This window comes from Geotrypetes seraphini, chromosome 1, assembly GCF_902459505.1.
Source record: "Geotrypetes seraphini chromosome 1, aGeoSer1.1, whole genome shotgun sequence".
Classification (NCBI taxonomy): domain Eukaryota; kingdom Metazoa; phylum Chordata; class Amphibia; order Gymnophiona; family Dermophiidae; genus Geotrypetes; species Geotrypetes seraphini.
In genome coordinates, this window is record NC_047084.1 from 195,457,486 (window position 1) to 195,478,809 (window position 21,324).

The 21,324-nt window shown below is 44.8% G+C and overlaps 1 protein-coding gene across 2 annotated transcripts in view; it reads right to left on the reverse strand.

The window, feature by feature from the left end:
• Positions 1-21,324, reverse strand: part of CENPU (centromere protein U) — an 86,319-nt gene that overhangs the window by 54,149 nt on the left and 10,846 nt on the right. For both annotated transcript variants that reach the window (XM_033943413.1, XM_033943403.1), the window contains exons 4-5: positions 16,486-16,579; positions 6,277-6,561 (exon numbers count right to left, since the gene is read on the reverse strand). In XM_033943413.1, the coding sequence (XP_033799304.1) occupies positions 6,277-6,561; positions 16,486-16,579 (379 nt within the window). The remainder of the gene's footprint in view (positions 1-6,276; positions 6,562-16,485; positions 16,580-21,324) is intronic.

The following is a 21,324-nucleotide window of genomic DNA, read 5'->3' on the forward strand; positions in this document are numbered from 1 at the left end:
TCTTCTGACCTGATTTTGCACTGTGGAATATTAGCAGCAGAAGCAAGGTCCCACAGGCCCAGTAAGTTGAGCTAGGGCAAAACTAGTTTACTGCATATACTCACACATAAGCCGACCTAATTATAAGCCAAGGTAGTCCTCCCCCCCCAAAAAAAAAGGAGTATAATCCGGAGGTGGGGGAGGTTAATATTCAAGTGCCCTGCCCAGCTCTACACCCAGCTCCCATTCTTCAAGCGCTCCCCTGCCCTATTGGGCTCTGCACCCAGTCCCTCTCCCTTCCTGCACAGCCATCAAGGCTTCCAAATCTACAAACAGTATACCACTGTCCAGAGACAACAATGTTGGTCACAAGAACATAAGAAGTTGCCTCCACTGGGTCAGACCAGAGGTCCATCGCGCCCAGCGGTCCGCTCCCGTGGCAGCCCATGACCTGTGAAGTGGTTCCTGACCATTCTTTTAACCTACCTCTGGTTCTATCTGTACCCCTCAATCCCTTTATCTTTTAGGAACCTATCCAAACCTTCCTTGAACCCCTGTACTGTGCTCTGGCCTATCACAACCTCTGGAAGAGTATTCCATGTGTCTACCACCCTCTGGGTAAAAAAGTACTTCCTAGCATTTGTTCTAAACCTGTCCCCTTTCAATTTCTCCGAGAGACCCCTAGTGCTTGTGGTTCACCAGTATAATTTGCCTCTGTTCATCTTCTTGTCTAGTTTCATGTTTCATGGCATGGCCCTATAGTGTATTGATGGCCGTTCTTATTTAATCACATTTTTTCCAGTTTACTGTAATCTACTGCTTCATCTGTTGCCATTGTAATTTTTATTTTTTGTTACTCTGCTGTGCTCCATTAGTCCAATTTTTTTTTCTGTTGATTGCAAATTCCAAGCTTGGTTCAATTATGTGACAATGCTTTGTTTCATCATGTCTGTTTCAATCATGTGATCTTGTTCATTGGACATTTTATGCCTTGTTTTATCATTCTATTACGTCATTTTGCTGTGCTTAACCATGCCTGTTTTAATAATGTGACTTCGCTCATTGTACATTGTATGGTTTTATTTAGTTTTTTTTTTTATGTTTCTAAATCTTTATTCATTTTTTTGTGTTACAACAAGTGTTACAAATAAACTCAATAGAAACTTGAATACACACTTGACTAACTCATATATTAATCAATTTTAACATAATATAATAATCCCCTGTTTTATTTAGTTAATATGCTGGGATCTTCCATGCCTATCTTAAACATGTGACTTTGTTATGCTGCTTTGTTTTTACAACTCTGTCTGGATTTTGTTTATTGGTATTTGACACCTGTCTCTTCAGTTGGCTCGACATCAGTTTGTCTGGTCATTCAATTCTAATTTTAGTACAAGGTTTTAAACAGATTGTTTATAAAAGATGGTTATTTTATTTTAATATTATTAGTTTTTACATTAGCTCATGTGTTTTGGTCCATATTTACTGTTTATATTAATTTACCATGTTTTACTTTTGGCATTCTGTGTTACCATGTGGGTGTGTTGGGACTTGAGAGGGAGATGCTGCCTGCGGCTTTTAGCAAAAAAAATGACTAGCAGTGAGGAGGGAGCTGGCGTGAAGGTAAATACCTGGGGCACAGAAGGGAGAAGGGAGGAGGGAGGGCAGGAGGGAAGAGATCTGGGATAAGAAGATGCTAGGCAGGAGATGGAAAGAAAGGGACAGGGAGTTACAGCTTGACTAGTGGAGAGAGGGAGGGGGATTCTGAAAGTGGTGAGCCATGTGGATGAGGTCAAAAGGGAGATGACAAGATGAGTGAGAGAGCAGCGAGTACAATGGTAGAAATGTGGTAATGGGGAGTAGATAGAAGGGAATAGGAGGCTGGAAAAGGAGCGAGATGGGAAATGAGAGAGCTAGGGACTGAGAGAAGATGGACAATTGAGAGGTAGTTGAACATTTAAAAAGAAGGGTGGGAAAGAAGGCAAGATTTGAGTGGACAGAGGCAGAAAATAAAAAGTTAAGAAAGCTGAAAGGGAAAAATCAATACGTTGGAGACAGGCATAAGAAGAAAATGGAACGAGAGAAGAGGAAAAAAAAATGGACAGCAGACACTGGAAAGAGAATTACTTGAAGATAGAGAAAAAGCAGAAAGAGAAACTGGGACCAAGATGACGGAAAAATAAAACATCCAGACAACAAGGTAGAAAAAAAATTGTTTTATTTTTAATTTATTAACTGGAATATGTTAGCTTTGGGATATGTGTATCACAATTATTTTTGTATTTGGTGGCATAGTCATATACAGCTGATTTGGGGGAGGGACTGGAGCCCAAAATTAATGGATGGGCACCAAAGTTTCTCCCTGCCTGAGTGCAATTTATAAATACTTGAGCTAGTGGGGATTCCCAAGCCCTGCCAACTGAAGACATCTTTCTCCAATTTGGCAACTCAAAATCTCCAAGCTTTGCAGCCAATGGCAACATCTTCAAGCTGCCCCTGCTTTCATGCATGCATGAATGCCAAAGGGGGGGGCAGGGAGGAGGGAAGGCAGCTCTGCAATATTGCTGCCAGTTGCAGAACTTGGGAAGTTGGAGGGGGAGGAAGTGGCTGTCAGTTGGTGAGGCTTGGAGATCCCTACTAGCTACAGCAGGGGAGATATTCATTTTGAGGGAGCCTAAGCTCAAAGTGGGAGGCCCAAAAAAGCAGTAATATTTACCCTGATTAAACGATCCTCCGTGTGCTGCTGAAGAGGCTCGCCGTAGCTGTAATAGAAGTGAATGGGAGAACAGGAGCATGCATCCCTGCTCATCAGAGTGGGGATGCGTAAGCCTGTGGCTGCTCCCACTGTCAGCGGTGTACGTGGAGGATCACTCAGTCATGGTAAGTATTACTGCTTTTTTGGGTTCCTCTCCAGTGTCCCTTTAATGAAGGTTTATTATTAGATATGTACATCTTCTATATTAGTGATTGCAAATTTGGGACCTGCTCAACCTTTTTTTTTGCTCAGCTAGTGTTAGTGTGGCCCCAGAAAAAAAATTTTCAGCCAATGCGGCCTGGACAAGTGGATAGTCAATCCCATCTCGTGTGATCTCTTGTAGGAAGCTTCATTTACATATGTTTGATCCTCCTCTCATACCTCAGGACTGCCCTCTGACTTCCAAAGTTGGTATAAAAGCAGACAGTCATACCTACGAAACAAGTCTAATCTGCTCATATCATAAAATTGCATAACAATCATTAAGTATTAAACCATGTTGCAGAAATCTTATAAACCATAAAATCAGAACAAGGAGACATAGCCTGCACTAACAGGGTGGGGCATATTAGCCAAGAAACCCCCCCCCCCCCCCAGGGGAAGTGCACTCTATAGGATTGGATGTTAATCTTAGAAAGGCTGGTCAAAGAATCAGAAGTCCAACTTACCAGTACTTATTGAGGCAGACAAATCAGCAACTCCCAGGGTTGGCTTCAGGAATAGAGAGTGGATTTATAAGAAAGAAGATTAGCAAAGGTAAGAACCTAATCTTTTGCTCTTGTACAATCCCACTCTATTCCTGGACAAGTGGGACTTAACAGAGCAGTTGGACTTCTGATTCTTTGACCAGCCTTTCTAAGATTAACATCCGATCCTATAGCTGTGTCTCCTTGTTGTTCTGATTTTATGGTTTATAAGATTTCTGCAACCTGGTTTAATATTTAATGATTGTTATGCAATTTTATGATATGAGCAGATTAGACTTGTTTCTCAGGGAGCATCCTGTACCCCTCCCTCTCTTTCTGTGTCCTGTACAGGTATGGCTGTCTGCTTTTGTACCAACTGGAAGTCAGAGGGCAGTCCTGAGGTAAGAGTGGAGGATCAAAAATATGTAAATGAAGCTTCCTACAAGAGATCTCAAGAAATGGGATTGACTATCCACTTGTCCAGCAATAGAGTATGGATTTACAAGAAAGAATTTAGTCAGAATTTCTGAGTCGCACTTATCCAGAACAGGTTCAAGGCAATTTACAAGGTAAGAGACCCATTTATACCGCCTAGAAGGCTGATGGGGGTGGTATAAGAAATTTTAAACTTGAAACATGGGAAAGGTTACATTACATTGTCATAAGGTTACATTGTTGTAAGAAACTGCCCAGAGAGTGAAGGACAGAATTGTTGCTTTGGGGTCAGACTGGCAGACAGAAGAGAGGATAGCAGAGAGCAGAGTTTGGCAACTTTTTTTTAAGCAAAGAGTCAATTTATCTTAAAAATTTAACCCAAGAAGGCATAATCTGATGTTGAGGGGTGGTACTCAAGAGTAATGTTAGGAAATTCTTCTTGACAGAGTTCAAAAAAGCATTGGATGAACACAGAGGAACTCTAATCAGAAAATAATGCTATACAGTATATTGAAGAACTAAGGCCAGTACTGGGCAGACTTGCATGGTCTGTGTTCCGTATATGGCCATTCAGTTGAGGATGAGCTGGAATGGTTTAGATAGGCTGGAGTAAGCTTTGACAGAGACTCCAGTAGATGGAACTTATGCACAATACCGGGCGGAGCTTTAGGTTTCCTGCCCAGAAATATCTAAGAAAAAGAACAATTTAAATTAAATCATTAAATTATAGAGTGTATGTTTGGGCAGACTGGATGGACCATTCAGTTTTTATCTACCATCATCTAATATAATAAAACGCTAGGCCGCGCATGCGCAGTTCCATCGCGTGGGTCCGTTTTCCGTGAGATGTTCAGCATCTCAGATAGGAGTGCGCCGGAAACACTCTCTCTCCTCCCCAGAGACGGATATCGGACACGGCGGCTATCGGCCCATTGCTGTTTTTTGATCTGCCCTGTTCCTTGCCTGAAGTCCTCTCTCCTCCCCCGAGGCTGATGTCGGACGCGGCGGTTGTCTCCCCCGAGGCGGATGATCTTATGGGAATCAATGTTCTTCGCTCTGCCCTGCTCCTTGCCTTACTATATTTTTAAGTTGAAAGACCAGGCAGCGGCTCCTCTCAGGATCCCCACATGCGTCGGAAGTCCAATGCAGTCGGGGATCTTGAGAGGAGCCACCGCCACCGTGTCTTTCAACTTAAAAATATACTAAGGCAAGGAGCAGGGCAGAACGATCTTCAAAATGACGGCAACTCGATCTCCGTTCCTCCGGGGGTGGGGGGGGGGGGGTCTGGGAGGAGAGGGATCGCGGCCACACCGAGGAGCCCAGCAATTTTCCGCTGTCCGGGACCCGACTCATTTGCCGCCCCCCCTCTTCCCTTACCGCGGGCCCGCCTGGCGATTTAAGCAGCGTGTCAGCACTCTTCACACGCTGCTTCGGGCCCTTCTACTGCACTGATTTACTCTGGCACGTCCGGAGCAAATCAGGGCAGTAGAAGGGCCCGAAGCAGCGTGTGAAGAGTGCTGACATGCTGCTTGAATCGCCATGTGTAGTCGGGCTCACGGGAAGGGAAGGGAAGGGAAGGGGCAAAGGACTCGGGCCCGCGTTTGTAGTCGTGACTGTGGGAAGGGAAAGAGGGTAGAGGAAACGCTAATGCAGGCACAGGGAACGCTACTTTGGAAAGACAGACAGAGGGAGGAAGGAAGACAGAAAGACAAGAAGAAAGACACAGGGGCAGGTGCACAGGGAACTGGTGTGGGGGGAAGGAATGCTGCTTTGGACAGACAGACAGAGGAAGGGACACAGAAAGACAAGAAGAAAGATACAGGGGCAGATGCGGGACAGCGGGAGTCGCGTCAGGAGGGGTGCAGGATGCCGCAGAGGGAACTTTTCCAATGGGTGCAACTGGGCGGCTGTCGGGAGCCTCTGATCATGGGCAGAGCAAGGTAAGTGTATCATAGGGATAAGAAGGAGGGGGGAGAAAAAGGAAGGGACGCCTACTGCTGGACAGGGGGAGAAGGAAAGAGGTGCTGATGGGCAGGGGGGGTGAAGAAAAAGGAACGGAAGCCTAATGTTGGACAGGGGGAGAAGGAAGGTGCTGCTGGACAGGGGGGAGGTAAAAGAAAGGGAGAAGGGCTGCTGCTGCATAAGGAGACCTGTGAAGGAGTGGTGGTGGACACAGGGGAGGTAAAAGGAAGGGAGAATGGACAGGGGGAGCAGGCAAGGGGTGGTGATGGACAGCCAAGTAAAAAGAAAGACAGAAAGAAAGAAAGCGGCTAAGGAGAGAGAGAGAGAAAGAAATAAAGAGAGACACACACACATATATTCTAGCACCCGTTAATGTAACGGGTTATAAGACTAGTTTACTATATTACTATGCAAGATTTATTTTAAAAAGTAAAGTACCAAAAACAGCATAATTACCCCAGCTCCTTCCAGAAGCAAGCCCTTCTTAGACAAGTGGGTTTTCCTTTCCTGGTGTCCATCTTCACTTACAGATACAACAGTGTCTGCTGGTGTCTGTGAAAGATTTTCAGAATTTGGAGTTGCATCATCTTGATGGCTCTGCACAAGATTACCAGCTTCTACAGACCCATTATCTTGTGATCCAGAGTTCACAATAGTATTATTACTTTTTGGACTTATGCTTCCAGTTTTCAATGATGTGAATGGTGGTTCTTCTTCCTTTGCCTTAGTTTTTCTAAAGATCTAAAACAAATATAGAATAAAATTAAGATATCTATTTCTTTAAACATCAAAAAACATACTAGCAAAGTCAGCAGTAAAACTGAAGTTGGGCAAGAAGTTAAAAATTAACAAAATTATTTTCTGCTGAGATACAACTGTTCTTAAATAAAAATGTTGCATTCAATAGGGAAGATTATTCCAGGGATAAACTACTGGTTTATTTATTTATTTTTAGGGCTCCTTTTATTAAGCCGCACTAAACCACGGGACGTGCTAGCCGCTATCGCCTCCTCTTGAGCAGGTGGTAGTTTTTGGCCAGTGCGGGGGTTAATGCGTGATGAAAAGTCACACACGTTAACCCTGCTAGCGCGGCTTGATAAAAGGAGCCCTTAGTATTTATATACCACTTATAGCCTAAGTGGTTTACATTCAGGTACTCAAACATTTTCCCTATCTGTCCTGGTGGGCTCACAATTTGACTAATAAACCTGGGGCAGTGGAGGATTAAGGGACTTGCCCAGGGTCACAAGGAGCAGAGCAGGGTACTGAGGCTGTGGCTCTAACCACTGTGCCACACTCATCTCAGACATAAGCAGGATAGAAAGCTGAGTGATCTGTGAAATTACAGTTATTACTGGTTTCAAAGTCATTAATTAAACAGTTTATCTTACAAATAGAAATTAAATTAAATTTGGGAGCCAAATGACATTTATGTGAATCTCATCCTTGGATACTCTTTTGCTGGCTTCTGTGGTTCACTTCCAAACAAGCAATGGGGAAGAAGAATAAACAGAGGAGTGGAAATTTCTCTCTCCAACTGCTCCACATTTTCCACTGTGTCACACTCTGTGGCACTGTGCCATGAGTAGCATCTCCAACCTGCTGCTTGCAGCGGCCTCGGCTCTCCCTCTGAAGTCACTTCCTGGTCGTGAGACTAGGAAATTATGTCAGAAAGCGAGCCGAGGCATGTGTGGGCAGCAGGTTGGAGTTGCTGCTAGCGCTGGCGAAGAGTCAAAGAGATATGGAGGGAAGTGAAGGCACAGAGAGATGCTTACACCCTAGGCATCTCCAACTCTCGCTATGCCACTCTTAAGTTTTTGAGCTCCAGTAGCGCCTGAGGCAGTTACTTTTTCAGACCTACTGGAAGCTGTGAACGCTGGCAGCAGTGTTGCTGGAACTTTACTGAGCAACATCAAAAGAACAGTGCCCTAGCAACTAGTGGATGTTTTCACAGGAAAGGGCAAAGTGTGGAGATGACTGAAAGTAGTGACATAGTAAGGAGGGGTGGACTGTCCTGGGTGTTGGCACCTCTCATCCTCTCCAATCCCCCCCCCACCCGTACCTCTTTGGCTCTTCACCGGCGTGAGTAGCATCTCCAACGTGCTGCTTGCGGCGGCCTTGGATCTCCCTCTGAAGTCACTTCCTGGTCACAGGACCAAGAAGTGACGTCAGAGAGCGAGCCGAGGCCTGCATGTAGTTCTAAGTGGTTGATGTGCAGGGATTGTTCGTTGGTCGACCACTGACTTTGTGTCTGCAATTTTTTGAGATGCACTCCTCAAAACAGAGTTGAAGCATCCATAGTTATAGTAAGAAGAGGAGGCAGAGGATGGAAAGGACAACCCTCTTGTAGGGACAGAGAATGAATCCACCACAGGAGGGAGTCTTGAATCTTTGTGGGAAGAGGAATCAACTTGGCGAAGGAATGGTATTGTTGATTCCAGTGCAATTTGAGGTGCCACTGCAAGAGTCTCATGTGCAGTCTTGCATATGGTACTACAGAAATCAAAGCTGTCATGTCCCCTAAGAGGCGTAGAATGGTGCGAGCTGGTAAAGCAGATCTTCTGAAATGATCTGCCAGAGTGATGATGGTCTGATGTCTGTTTCGAGAAAGATAGGCCTTTGTAGCATCTGTGTCTAAATAAGCTCCAATGAACGTGAGGGAGAGTGTTGGAGTACGGTTGGACTTTTGGAAGTTGATGAGGAACCCCAGAGATTGAAGGGTGAGAACTGTGGATTGGATGGTGAGTAACAGTTGTCCTCTGGAATGTGCTACTAGAAGCCAATCATCTAGGTAAGGGAATATCATGTGGTGTTGTTTCCGCAGGTGTGCTGTTACTACAGCTAGGCACTTTGTGAAAACCCTTGGTGCTGATGAAAGGCCAAAGGACAGAACCTTGTACTGGAAATGTTGATTTAAGAATTTGAAGCGAAGGAAGTGCCAGTGGGATGAATGGGAATGTAAGTCCTTGAGGTCTAGGGCAGCTGAATCCTTCTTTCTTTAGGCAGGCATTGAGTGGTCTGAGGTTGAGAATGAGACAAAGGTCTTGCATCTTTTTGGGGATGAGGAAGAACTTGGGCGTAGAACCCTTGGTTCATCTGGAACTTCCTCGATGGCATTGCTGTGCAGTAGAAGGGAAACGTCTGCTGCAAGTTCTGGGATGTGATGGTGTGGAATCACAGAAGGGAGAGGAGGTTGCAATGGTATAGAGTTAGGAAGAAAATTGAGGAAATAGCCTTGAGAAACTATGCGAAGGACCCACTGGTCTGTTATGGCCTGCCAAGCTGAACAATGGGTCAGCCGTCCTCTCACTGGCAGATGGTCAAAAACTATGAGTAGACTTCAGAGCAGGAAGCTGAGATGTAGATACTTGCTTCTAGTCTCTTATACGCTGTTTGGGGTTTTAAGGGGAAGACTGCGGTCTTTGTAGGGCAGGTCGATTATAATGAGCAAACCTGTGACGCAGATAATACTGTTGAAAAAATTGTTGATGGTAAGCTCTACGGTAAGAAAACAAAGAAGAAGGGTGACAAAATTGTTGGTGCAGCCCGGAGGGATGCGCTGAGAGTTCCCTACTAGTCAAGGAATCTTCCTTAAGTTGCGAGACTGTCTCTTGCACCTTTTCACCAAAAAGACTCTCCTGCGCAGGAAGCATCTGCTAGTCTCTCATGGAGGTCTTCTCTAAGATCCAACGATTTAAGCCATGCTGTGCGTCTAGCAGCTTTAGCCACCGCTACCGTTCGAGACGTCATGTCATAGGCATCGTAGTTGGATTTAATAAGTGGATTCCTGAAGGACAATAAGGAGATTCGGAATAGCTTCTGGGGAAGTGGCTTCCAGTTGTTGCAGAACAGAATGTTGAAAAAGGAGAATCTGCAATTATTGAGCAATAATCTTGAAAGAAAGCATAGAAACCCGATAGACTTTGTGACCTATTGAATTGAGAAAATGATGATCTTTTCCAGGGGGCATATTTAGCGGAGCTTTGGAAACCTTCGCCTTTTTATTCGCCGACTCGGATATCATTGAATGGTGAGGAAGCTGTTGAATGTCATGATGGCTTTTGGACTTTATATTTTAATTCCAAATGCTTGGAAGCTGTTGATACTGATAGAGACTTTTGCCAATTAGCTAATTGAAGGTCCTGTAAAACTTCATGCACAGGTAGGGCAACCAGCTCCTTTATTGGAGTTTTACAGGACTGAAAGATGGCTTCAAAATTCTTGCTACCTGTAGGTATCACCGCTTGAGCAAGGCTAAGTAGGGAAGAGACTTTCTGCAAAAATTTTGGATAAGAGTACTCTTTTGTTGGTACCGATTGCATAGCTTGGAGCAATTGAAGAGGTTGATCAGGATCTGAAACAGGATGTATATCAGGCTCTGACCAGGCTGCAGGTGATGGAGGATCTGGAGTTGGAGAGGAACAAATAGGACTGCAGGGTTCCCAAACTATATTTAGATGGTACTATAGGACCTGAAAACATAGGTTCTTCAGAAGAATCTGGTACAATACAGGCTAAACATTGCTGGGCCTGCAAAACTGGAGGAAACTGAGGAGAACTCTGAAGTAAATTAGCACTATCCTGCATAAATTTATCTTTTCTTTTCTTCTGCTTATTTACCTTTACACATCCGGGGGGGGGGGGGGGGGGGGGGGGGGGGTTGGAGGGAGGGAAATAAATATTGATGGTTACACTTGGGTAACTTAATTTTTTTCATTACATATTATGTTCTATATTATGTTATGTTACTAATAAAAGTAGGAAACTGAAAAATTTTGAATGATATATATGTTACCTGTATAGTTAATAGTGCAATGTATGTAATAATTATTGTTCTTTTATTTGTACTGTTTTAGTTTGAAAATCAATAAAGAATTACAAAAATAAATAAATAAATAAATCTTTGAAGAAGCAGGAAAAAATTAGAAACAGTCTCTATGGATTCTGACCCCTGTAAAGAAACATCTGGGTTAGACACAGATAAAGCAGGTTGTTTGGGAAGAACCTGCTCTTGAAAAGGTAGGTGTAGGAGAGGACCCCCGTTTAGATTTTGAGAGAGACTTGGTAGGCTTTGAAGAAATACCTGTATCCTTTGGAACATGTTGAATAGGACTAGGAGAGAACCGAGAGGCTGATACTGAGCCCCAGGGAGCCTTCATTATAGCCTCAGGAAAAGATGAAGCTGCTTCAATTTAGAGCTCCATATTGAAGTCACCACTGTCGGAGGTGAAGGAGTAATGCAGCATTCTGGAAGTAGTAGCTTTTTCTTGTGGCCTGCTTAATCTGCTGGTTTTTTTTTTTGTTTCCCAATGGTGTCAGCGGTAGTTGGCTTCCCTCCCCTTGCGGTGCCAAGACAGGGCTCTGGGGGAGGGAGCGAGCAGCTTGACTGACTTTTTTTACAGTTCCAGCTCAAAGGGCTGCTATGCGAGAACCGCCGTCCCATCACAGTTTTTCTGTGAGAAGGTAAAAGTGTCCTCTAGGTCCTATCGCCTACCTTGTAACACTCTGTACTGGTTTCCAATAGTGTTCGCTGCATATAAATGGTTATTTTAATAATTATATTCTTGAAATATGGTCCTTGTTCTGGTCCTCCTATTGCTATTAATTCTCTTTTCCCTTTTTTTTTTAAAGCTATTTAGTGTTCTAACTAAAAGTGGTTATCAATATTAGGAAAATAGTTAAGTTTATTGTTTTTTTTCTGAGAGGAAAAGAGGGGAGAGCTGCAACCTGTAAGGAGTGGCCGAAGAAAAAACTGGCAGGCTAAAGGGGAGGGGCAGTAGGTTTAGGGACTCCTGCACATGCCCAATAAGCTCAAAGCTTACCTAGCACACAGGCTCCGTCAGAGGACTTCACCAACAAGTGTGCCTTCATATCTACTGCTTGTCTCCGGAGAAAATTTGTACCGCTTTGCTCTGCAGCGCGCCTCCGAATCCCTAAAGTGCTAGGTGGATAGCTTGAAGTTCTAAGCAGTTGATTGATCACTTCCTTTGAGGAGGGGGGGACTAGCATCCTTGCACCAGTCGCCCTTTGCAATGTGACCCCCCAACAGTATAGGTTGGCAACCGGTGTCAGGATCACCTGTGTGGAGATGTGAAGGGGAATTCCTCTGGTTAGAGACTTGAGGCTCCAACCACCAGGGTAGACTGTAATGTGCTTCTGCTATCCAAAGCAGCTGCTGCTGAAGAATAACTCTCTATGGACACCAGTGGGAGAGGAGAGCATTCTGGAAGCAAGTGCGCCCTTGCCCAGAAAACCACATCCATGGTCACAACCATTGTTCCCAGTGCCTGCATAAGCTTCTCTCTGCAGACTTCTGGGAGGAACACCTTGTTCTCCCATGTGTTTAACCAGACTCCCAGATACTCCAAGAGCTTTGTTGGCTCCAGGTGACTTTTCCAAAACTGACCATCCAACGCAGCTTCTGTAGCTAAATCAACTCTTGGAACCGCTAGCCTGTCTTTGGATTCATACTAAGCTATAATCAGCCAATCGTCCAGATACATATGTACTTGTATGCCCGCTCTGTGCAGGTGTGCTGCCATTACGACCGTGAAGGTCTGTGGCACCATGGCCAGCCTGAAGGGTAAGGCCGCAAGCTGGATATGTTGCTCCAGCACAGATTTCTTGTGTTCTTCGAAAAAAAATCGGAATTTGCAGATAAGCCTCTGTCAAAACCAGTGAAGTGAGAAATTCTCCAGGCGCCACTGAAGCAATCGCTGACTGCACTGTCTCTAGCTGAAAATAGGTACCCCGAGGGTTGCTTTATTGCTTTGAGGTCTAGAATCAGCCTCCAGTCTTCCGAGCCTCTTTGGGCACTATGAAGCATATCGAGTATCTGCTGCACCCTGAGTCTTCCTCTGGAATGGGTTCCATGGCTTCCAGATCCAGCAGCCTTTACGCGGTTCTTCAAGCTTTGGCTATTTCCCTCCCACCCTCCCCGGTTCCCAGCTGGAGCGTCCAGAAGGTGGTCTGAGAAGGAGTCAAAAGAACTTGAGCCTGTACCCCTCCTAAATAATGTCCAGCACCCAGCAGTCTGTAGTGATCTTCACCCATGCTCCCCAATAGGCCGATAACCTACCACCGATGTGTGGAGACTCGGTCAATGACTTGGAGTCATTAAATACTTCTTGGGAGTTGTGTCAGAACAGGATCCTGAAGAATGGGGGCACCTGGACCCACTGAATCTGTCTGGAGCCTTGAAAAAATCTCTGGCTCAAAAGGCCCTCCTGAGAACTGGCGACATTGTCTGGAGGTCCGAAAATTACTGAAACCTGACCCCTTAAGGGCTCGAGGTCTACTGTCCATAGAAACATAGAAACATAGAAATAGACGGCAGATAAGGGCCAAGGCCCATCAAGTCTGCCCACCCCAGTGATCCTCACTATCTATCTTTGCGGATAGATCCCACATGTCTATCCCATCTGGCCTTAAAATCCGCCACACTGGTGGCCTCAATAACCCGAAGTGGAAGACTATTCCAGCGATCCGATAAAGTCCGATAAAGACTTTGGTCTGCAATGCTATACACAGGCCATAAGATCATTCAGACCTTTCCCAAATAGTAAATGTCCCTTAAATGGTAAATTTACTCAAGGTCGCCTTGGAGGAGGAATCCCCCACCCAGTTTCTTATCCATAGCATCCTGCGGGCAAAAATAGAATAAGCACACATTTTACTCATAACTCTGAAAAGATCATACAGAGCATCAGCTACATACTGTATTTTTCGCTCCATAAGATGCACCCAAGATTTAGAGGAGGAAAACAAGAAAGAAAAAAAAAAATTCTGAACCAAATTCTCCCTGCCAGGCTCTTCACCCTGTCCCCCCTCCCTGCCAGGCTTTGTACCTTGTCCCCCCTCTGGTGGTCTAGTGGTAGGCTGGGACAGGGCGGGCTGGGACAGGGCGGGCAGGGACAGGGTCAAGGCAGATGACTTTTTAAAATATGCAATGTCACCTCAGTAACAACTATAGAAAAATAAACAAATATAGTGCAAAATATAGACAGCAGATATAAATTCTCAAAACTGACACATTTTGATCACTAAATTGAAAATAAAATCATTTTTCCAACCTTTGTTGTCTGGTGATTTTTTTCTTTCTTTCTTTCCTCAGGCCCAACAATTGTCACTTCTTCCCTCCCTCATTCCTATGTCCCCCTCAATGCCTTCCAGCCTTTATCCTCTTCTTCACCCCATTGTATGGTGATTTCTTTCTTTCCTTCCTCAGGCCCAAAAATTGTTCCTTCCTCCCTCCCTCTCTCCTATGTTCTCCTCACTGCCTTCCAGCCTTTGTCCTCTTCCTCTCCCCCCCAACTCAGCCCAACAATTGTCCCTTGCTCCCTCCCTCCTATGTTCTCCTCACTGCCTTCCAGCCTTTGTCCTCTTCCCCCCCCCAAACTCAGGCCCAACAATTATCTCTTCCTCCTTCCCTGCTATGTTCCCCTCACCTTCCAGCCTCTGTCCTCTTCTGCCCTCCACAAGCCTGCCCGCCCGCTTTAATTGCCTCCCACTGCTGCTGCTGTGAGGACACGTTGACGAAGCAGCAACGGTGGAGGGGGGGGACACTCCTGGCTAAAGCAGCGGGTCAAACTCATCAGCGCGGCACTGAGAGCGGCCCGAATGCGAGGGATGAGTAGGGAGCCAGCAGCACTTCACTCCCTCCAAATGGAACAAATTGCTGGAAAGGGCCAGGCGGGTGCAGCAATTGCATGCCACCGGCCCAGAAGCCTTACCCCCGACGTCAATTCTGACATCGGAAAGAAGGTCCGGGCCAGACATTAGAATTGACGTCGGGAGTAAGGCTTCTGGGCCGGTGGATTGCAATCGCTGCACCCGCCTGGCCTTTCTCTTTCTCTACTTGTAGCGAGTGACCAAAAGTAGCAGCGGCGGCGGGCGAGGGGCAGCGGTCTAAATAAGGTAACGGGCGGGATGTTAGGGTTGGGTATTCGCGCTCTTTTTTCCACCCACTTTTTTTTGGGGAAAAGTGCATCTTATGTAGCGAAAAATACAGTAATCCACTCCAGACATTAGAAACTGGTGATTCCTCCCACCAATTGCCTCCGGATCATGGTGCAACTTGAAGTGGCAAGCCCAGGCAACAAAAGACGCTGCAGCAGCTGCTTTTAAACCTGAGGCCATGGCCTCAAAGAGCTTCTTATGAATAAAATCAAGCCTGTAGTCCTGGGCTTCCTTTAATACCATGCCACCTTCACTGGAAAGGGTATGGTTTGTAACCTACACCACCAAGGAATCCACTTTCAGTAGAACAAAAGGCTGATTAAATGCAACATCCATCAGACAGTTTCACCATGGCTTTGGCCACCTGAAGGGGACCTCTGGGGCCTCTCATTAGAAAATGACAGGGTGACTGCTACCAGTGGGTAACCTGCAGAAATGGGGGGAAAAAGGCTGGTTGTCGCAGGTACGGAGACAAAGCCATTCACCACCCCATAGAGCAGTGAATGGCCTTGTCCCTGCAGTGAAGTATCTGCCACAAGTTGCCTCCGTGCCTTCCTCCTGAAGTTACGTCGGAAGGAGAGGCTCAGTTGCAAGAAGGTTCCAGTCCGAGCAGCCCTGCGACACGCATGCAAGAAGCTTCCATTCCAATAGGCGAAGGGGGAGTTGCTTGGGCTGATGGACGTTGAACGGCTGAAGCTGAAGGGAAGGGAGACGGTGGCTGGATCTAGTCTGAGGATTGGGGAGGAAGGGAGAGAGGTGCTGGGCCCATGTAGTGGGTGGAGTAGAACTGGAGGGAAAAGAGAGGTGCCTGATCCACACATGGGCGCTGAAGGGAGAAGATAGAGGTGGTGGACCTGCAGAGAGGAAGAGAGAGAAAGAAAAGGAAAGAGAAAAACTGAACCAAGGGAATGAAGGAAGAGCGAGTGAAATATTGAACATAGAAGAGGGAGGAAAGAGAGAGTGTGAGAGACACATTAGTGTATGGAGTAAGAGGAGAGAAGCTGGACACAGGGAGATATACAAAAAGAGAGAAGATGGTGGGCATGGATAGGAGCACAGAACAGGAACAAAAAGGGGAATGCTGCATCGGTATGGGGGTGGTATATGGACATAGAGATGGCTAGACATGGGGGAGAATAAGAATGCAGAAGGAATGATACTTTACACAGGAGGAGGGGATCATAGAATGGTGAGATGATGAAGGCAGGAAGATGGGTACAGGGGGGTTTCATACAGCCTGCACTTAAAACCCATGACAAGGTCAGCGGGCAAGCGAACTCCCAGGGGAAGGGACCCCCCGAGTCTAAGAAGGGTGGCGCACAGCAAGCTGTCTCCACAGATCCACAAGAGTTTCTCTGTGAAGCAGCAGTCCAGCTCCACGGGACTGCGTCCTTTCCTCTGACAGGGGACCACCGAAAGGGGCCTCAAGGCACTGAAGCCACTGAACAAAACAAACTTGAAGCAAAAAAAAAAAAAAAGAAAAATCAAAGGAACTGCAAAAGACTTCTGCATGGATTGCTTGTGAAACTGAAACTAGATATGTTTCTAGCTCTCAGTCTAAAGGGGAGGAGCATGTGCTCAGAAAAGGGTTGGATGGAACACTTAGCATATGGAATCCTGAAGGGACCTAACAGAATGAATATTTGAGTAAAATCATAATAAATATAAAAAATATACAGTATAATCAATGAGCTTAATTCAACTTACATTTCTGTTTTTTTGCACAGTGGGCTTATCTGAAGCCTCTGTTAGAGTTTTGCTTAGTTTTCTTTCAGATGTGACAGCTTTTTGCAGGTGTTTTCTGAAAGACAAATATAGACCATTCAGCCACCCTCCAGAATAAAAATATAAAGCTCATAGCTGCCTGCGTCATTTATAAGGGTTCTCTGATTGAGCAAAAAGAACAATTACACACAGCCATGTGATATGCAATTTTCAGAAACTAATAATACAATGGGATCTCTTGGAGAGAGAAAGAGATAATGGTTACTGCGGATGGGCAGACTAGATGGGCCATTTGGCCTTTATCTGCCATCATGTTTCTATGTTAATAGTAAAAATCCATGAACAGGAGATTCTGGTTCACAGCAGAAGAAACCCCCTATAGTTTGCTTTATTAAGGACACTACCAAACCTGTCATATGAAGAGCCAAATTGTGATTTGAAATACATTGAGAGGCAAGGGAGTTTTCTGAACAGGTTGAGAGACCAAAACTGATCTGGGGAATTAGGCGACAACAGAGGACTGCCGAGGGCAAGGCATACAGTACTCCCCTGAAATTCGGAGGTTCCATTCCAGGAACCCCCGCAAATTTCAACAAACTGCAAATGCGGTTTTTCGTCTGTCAAAAGGCAGGGGAGACGGGAGAGGGCAGCTGGAGTGCCAGCGGGTGAAAAAAATCACTCGCGGTCTGCTCCAACCGCCTCTTCCTGTAGTAAAGTCAGGCTACACCAATCAGGAGCTGCTTTGACACATAGCTCCCGATTGGTGTAGCCCAACTTTACTACAGGAAGAGGCGATTGGAGAAGACCATGAATGAGCGAGTCCACAAACCACGAATTCACAGGGGAACACTATATAGCACAATCTATTCTCTTTAACCCTCTTAATATACTCTTCCTTTTCACGCTTCTACTCCTTTCTTCCAATCCTAAAGTCTCAGAGAAGGGCACACTCATGCACAAATCTGAGTCCTGTAGATCCAGAAGCCAAATAGTATGCACCTCCCCCCCATGCTCCTTTGGCTGCTGCAAATTAACATATCTATAATCTTACAAGGCTGATAAAAATCAGGTGAGAAAGTTATTGGATGTACCCTCATTTCATGTTAGATAAGATAACTACAGATTATCTACGTTTTCAAGCGAACTACCAGGGAAAGGGACCCAGAGTCTAAGAAGGGTGGCGCACAGCAGGCTGGCTCCACAGATCCACCAGAATTTTTTCCAATTGCTGGTCCTAAACTTAGGAACTCTGGGGCCAATAATCCACTGCGAGAGTTAGTCAGACTGACTCCTGCAGTTGGCGGCAAACCTGAAAATTCAATGCGAGGCTGTATCCAGCAACTGACACTGAATTTCTGTTCTATTTTTAAGCTGCGTTTGACTTCGCCAGTCAAATTGATATTTTTTGGCTGACTGACTAAGTCATAGCAGCCAAAGATAAGACCCACTATTTAGGCAAGCCTATCTGGCTGCTAAACTTAGCCGGTCAGCCATGAATATTGGCATAAATCAGCTACATTATGTTGCACACTATAGCCAGTGACTGGGCTAGCCGCTGACTGAAAATGATCAGTGGCTATGTCCCACTGAATATTCATAGTTAGCTAGCTTAGCACCATTTAGCCAGCTAGGAGCCGTTCCCAGACAGCTAAATAGCACTGAATATCGGGTGATCTATGCCTTGATAACTACATAGTTCTCAGAATTATATTTTTCAAAAGGGCTTTTGCAAGAGAGTTGGTATTTTAAACACTTGTTTTATGTTAGCATTATGCAAGAATGGTTGATCTGTTTTATTGAAAATATTTAGTTTTGCGTTTGTCTATATTTTAGCTTGATATTTGTACTTTGATAAATTTTACGCACGATAACTGCGTTGCCTCCCTTGCAGTTGTGTTTAATCTCATCTGTCATTTCTCCATCAATTTCTTCTGACTGCCCTGGGAGTCGGTAGTAGATGCCGATCTTCGTTTTCAGTCCATTTGTTCCTGGAATTTTGACCCACAAAAGACTAACTTATCTGTCTGTTGTGGCGTGTTCTCTCCAGTAGATTCAATTCCCTCTTTGACGTATATGGCAATGCCCCCACCTTTTTAAGCCACTCTGTCTCTGTGGTATAGTTTGTATCCCGGTAGCACAGTGTCCCAGACATTTCCCTCAGTCCACCATGTTTCAGTGATGCCGATGTCAATGTTATCTTTTTGTGACACAGCTTTCAATTCACCCATCTTATTCCTAAGGCTCCTTGCATTCGTGTACATACACTTGAGTTTGTGGCTTGTTCCTTTCTTGCATTTCCTTCTCTCTTGTGTCCCTTTTGGTCTGTCTTGCCTAAGATCCAGTGAGTCTTCCCCTCTATCTTCCTGCACGGTATCCAACTACAAACAATACAAAACACAGCTCTAAGACTTACCTATTCGCTGAAACAATACGACCACATTGCAGAGGTATACCACGATTCACACTGGCTCCCAATACAAGACAGAGTACACTTCAAATTCCACTGCCTACTATTTAAAGCTATAAATGGAGACAGCCCAACCTACTGGAACAACCGACTAATTCAATCCACCTCAACCAGACACAGGAGAATCCATACACTATTCATATACCCGCCAATCAAAAATGTCAAATGAAGAAAACTGTATGACAACCTACTGGCCACTAGAGCAGCGAAACTAGACAGACAACTCACCAATCTGCTGATTTCGACCACAGACTACAAAACCTTCAAAAAAGAAACAAAAACCCTACTCTTCAAAAAATACATAAAGCCAATATAACACAACCAGATCTGCAATACTATCTACTCCTTAGCAAATTAGAAAATGTTCAAACTACCGTATTCCTTATGTATTTCCTAATATCATGACAATTCTTATGTAATCCGCCTTGACCCGCAAGGTAATGGTGGAACATAAATCACTAATGTAATGTAATGTTTGCTTGCAAAGAATAGCAAGATCATGCAGGACAGAAATTTTTTATAAATAAAAGCCAAAAAAGTATGGACACACACGTACACCCAGCAATGAAGCCATGCAGCAGGGAGACAAACACACTCCCAAGCCCTGCATCACCAAGAGCAGGGATCATCTCCTTCCCTAGAAGCCCATACATTATCTGCTTCAACAGCATACAGCTCTGCGCTGTATGCTTCAGGGGTGGTGGACAAATGGAGGGGGGATATAATAGCAAACTTCTCCACAGAGCAAGATTAGACACCCCCTTAAACTTGAAGATTGAGGGAAGGAGGAACACGAATTGCACCTTCTGTGCAAGACTTGCACCATATTTGTGTATATTTGAATACAAAATAACATGCACTTGATTTATACTCTATAAAGTTATCTTCTAACATATCTAGATCCCCTTTTACACAGCTGTGGCAGCGCATCCCGGTGCAACAAATGCAATGCAGCCCATAAAAATAGCTGTGTGGAAATCGCTACAATAGCAAATGGGCTAACTTTCACGGTCTGAATCCCACAAATGAGATGGTTTGGATAGACTGGAGTGAGCTTCAATGGCAATTCCAGTAGTTGAAAACTAAGATCAGTATCGGGTAGACTTTTAAGTCTATAGCCCAGAAATACCTAAGAAAAAAGACATTTTTAAAATTCAATCATAATATGCATGGAAATAGAGGGGGCTAGAAAGCAAGGGGCAGGGCAGGGTGGAGAGAGGATCTGTGCCTCCCCAGTTCTTGTTAGCTTTATTGCCTTAACATTTCTTCCAACAGACCAGTGTCTCTCAAACTGTGTACCACAGCACAGTGGTGTGCTCTAAAAGAGATTCCGAGCGCACCAAGAGAGATTCTAGAATTTTAGTTTATTTTTTAAAATTCCCTTCATAAATATACACTAGAATAGATGACATGTATATCGCGTATGCAAGAGCCTGTCAATGTTATGAGCATCTGTGTGCCCAGACAAGCATTTTTTGATGTGATTAATTCTTGAAAACTAACAGCAAGCAATTTTATTTTTATGTACTGTAAATAGTTATCCTAATTTGAGCAACAAAGCAATCAAGGCTTTGTTACTGTTTGGATCTTCTTATCTTTGCGATCTTGGATTTAGGGGTCTACTGGTAAAACCCCTCACTGAGGTGTTTACTAGCCTCAGGGCAGGGGACAAGTTACCTTATACATGGCATCTGGCAGGGGGGTCACATTACTACCTAAACCAGAAAAGGATCTGGAACAATGTGGATCTTACTGCCCCATTTCACTCTTAGACACAGACTATAAGCTTTTCACAAAAATATTAGCTAATCGGTTATAAGATTACATGAGCCACTTAGTGAGGGATGATCAAGCTGCCTTTAAGCTTGGGTGCCAAACGTTTGATAATGAATGGCGTATTTCGCATGTGATTCATTTGGCTAAGCGACGGGAGTCCCCACCTTTGATCCTGAGTATTAATGCTGACAAAGCCTTTGATAGGATAGTGTGGCTGTTTATTTTAGGAACCCTGAAGATATTTGGTTTAAATTTAGAGCTACAATGTTTAAACACCGCTTCTACTTCAAGCAAACCTCCCTAGTAGTGGTGGAAGGCTTCAAATCAGTTGGGATGGACACGAAATACAAGACTTGGGTGGAGGGAGAGCTCACCATGCTGGGACAATTCTTAGAAGAGGGAGGGGTATTCTCCTCTATCGGAACTCATGCGGTCTCATGGCCTCACATTGATGGACCAGTTCCAGTATCGTCAGGTCCACACATTTCTCTACAAATGGGCATATGGGATAGGGTATGGGACATTTGCTCCGAGAGAGGTAGTATCTTTCACATTTATAAAGCTCTACTGTATCAAGG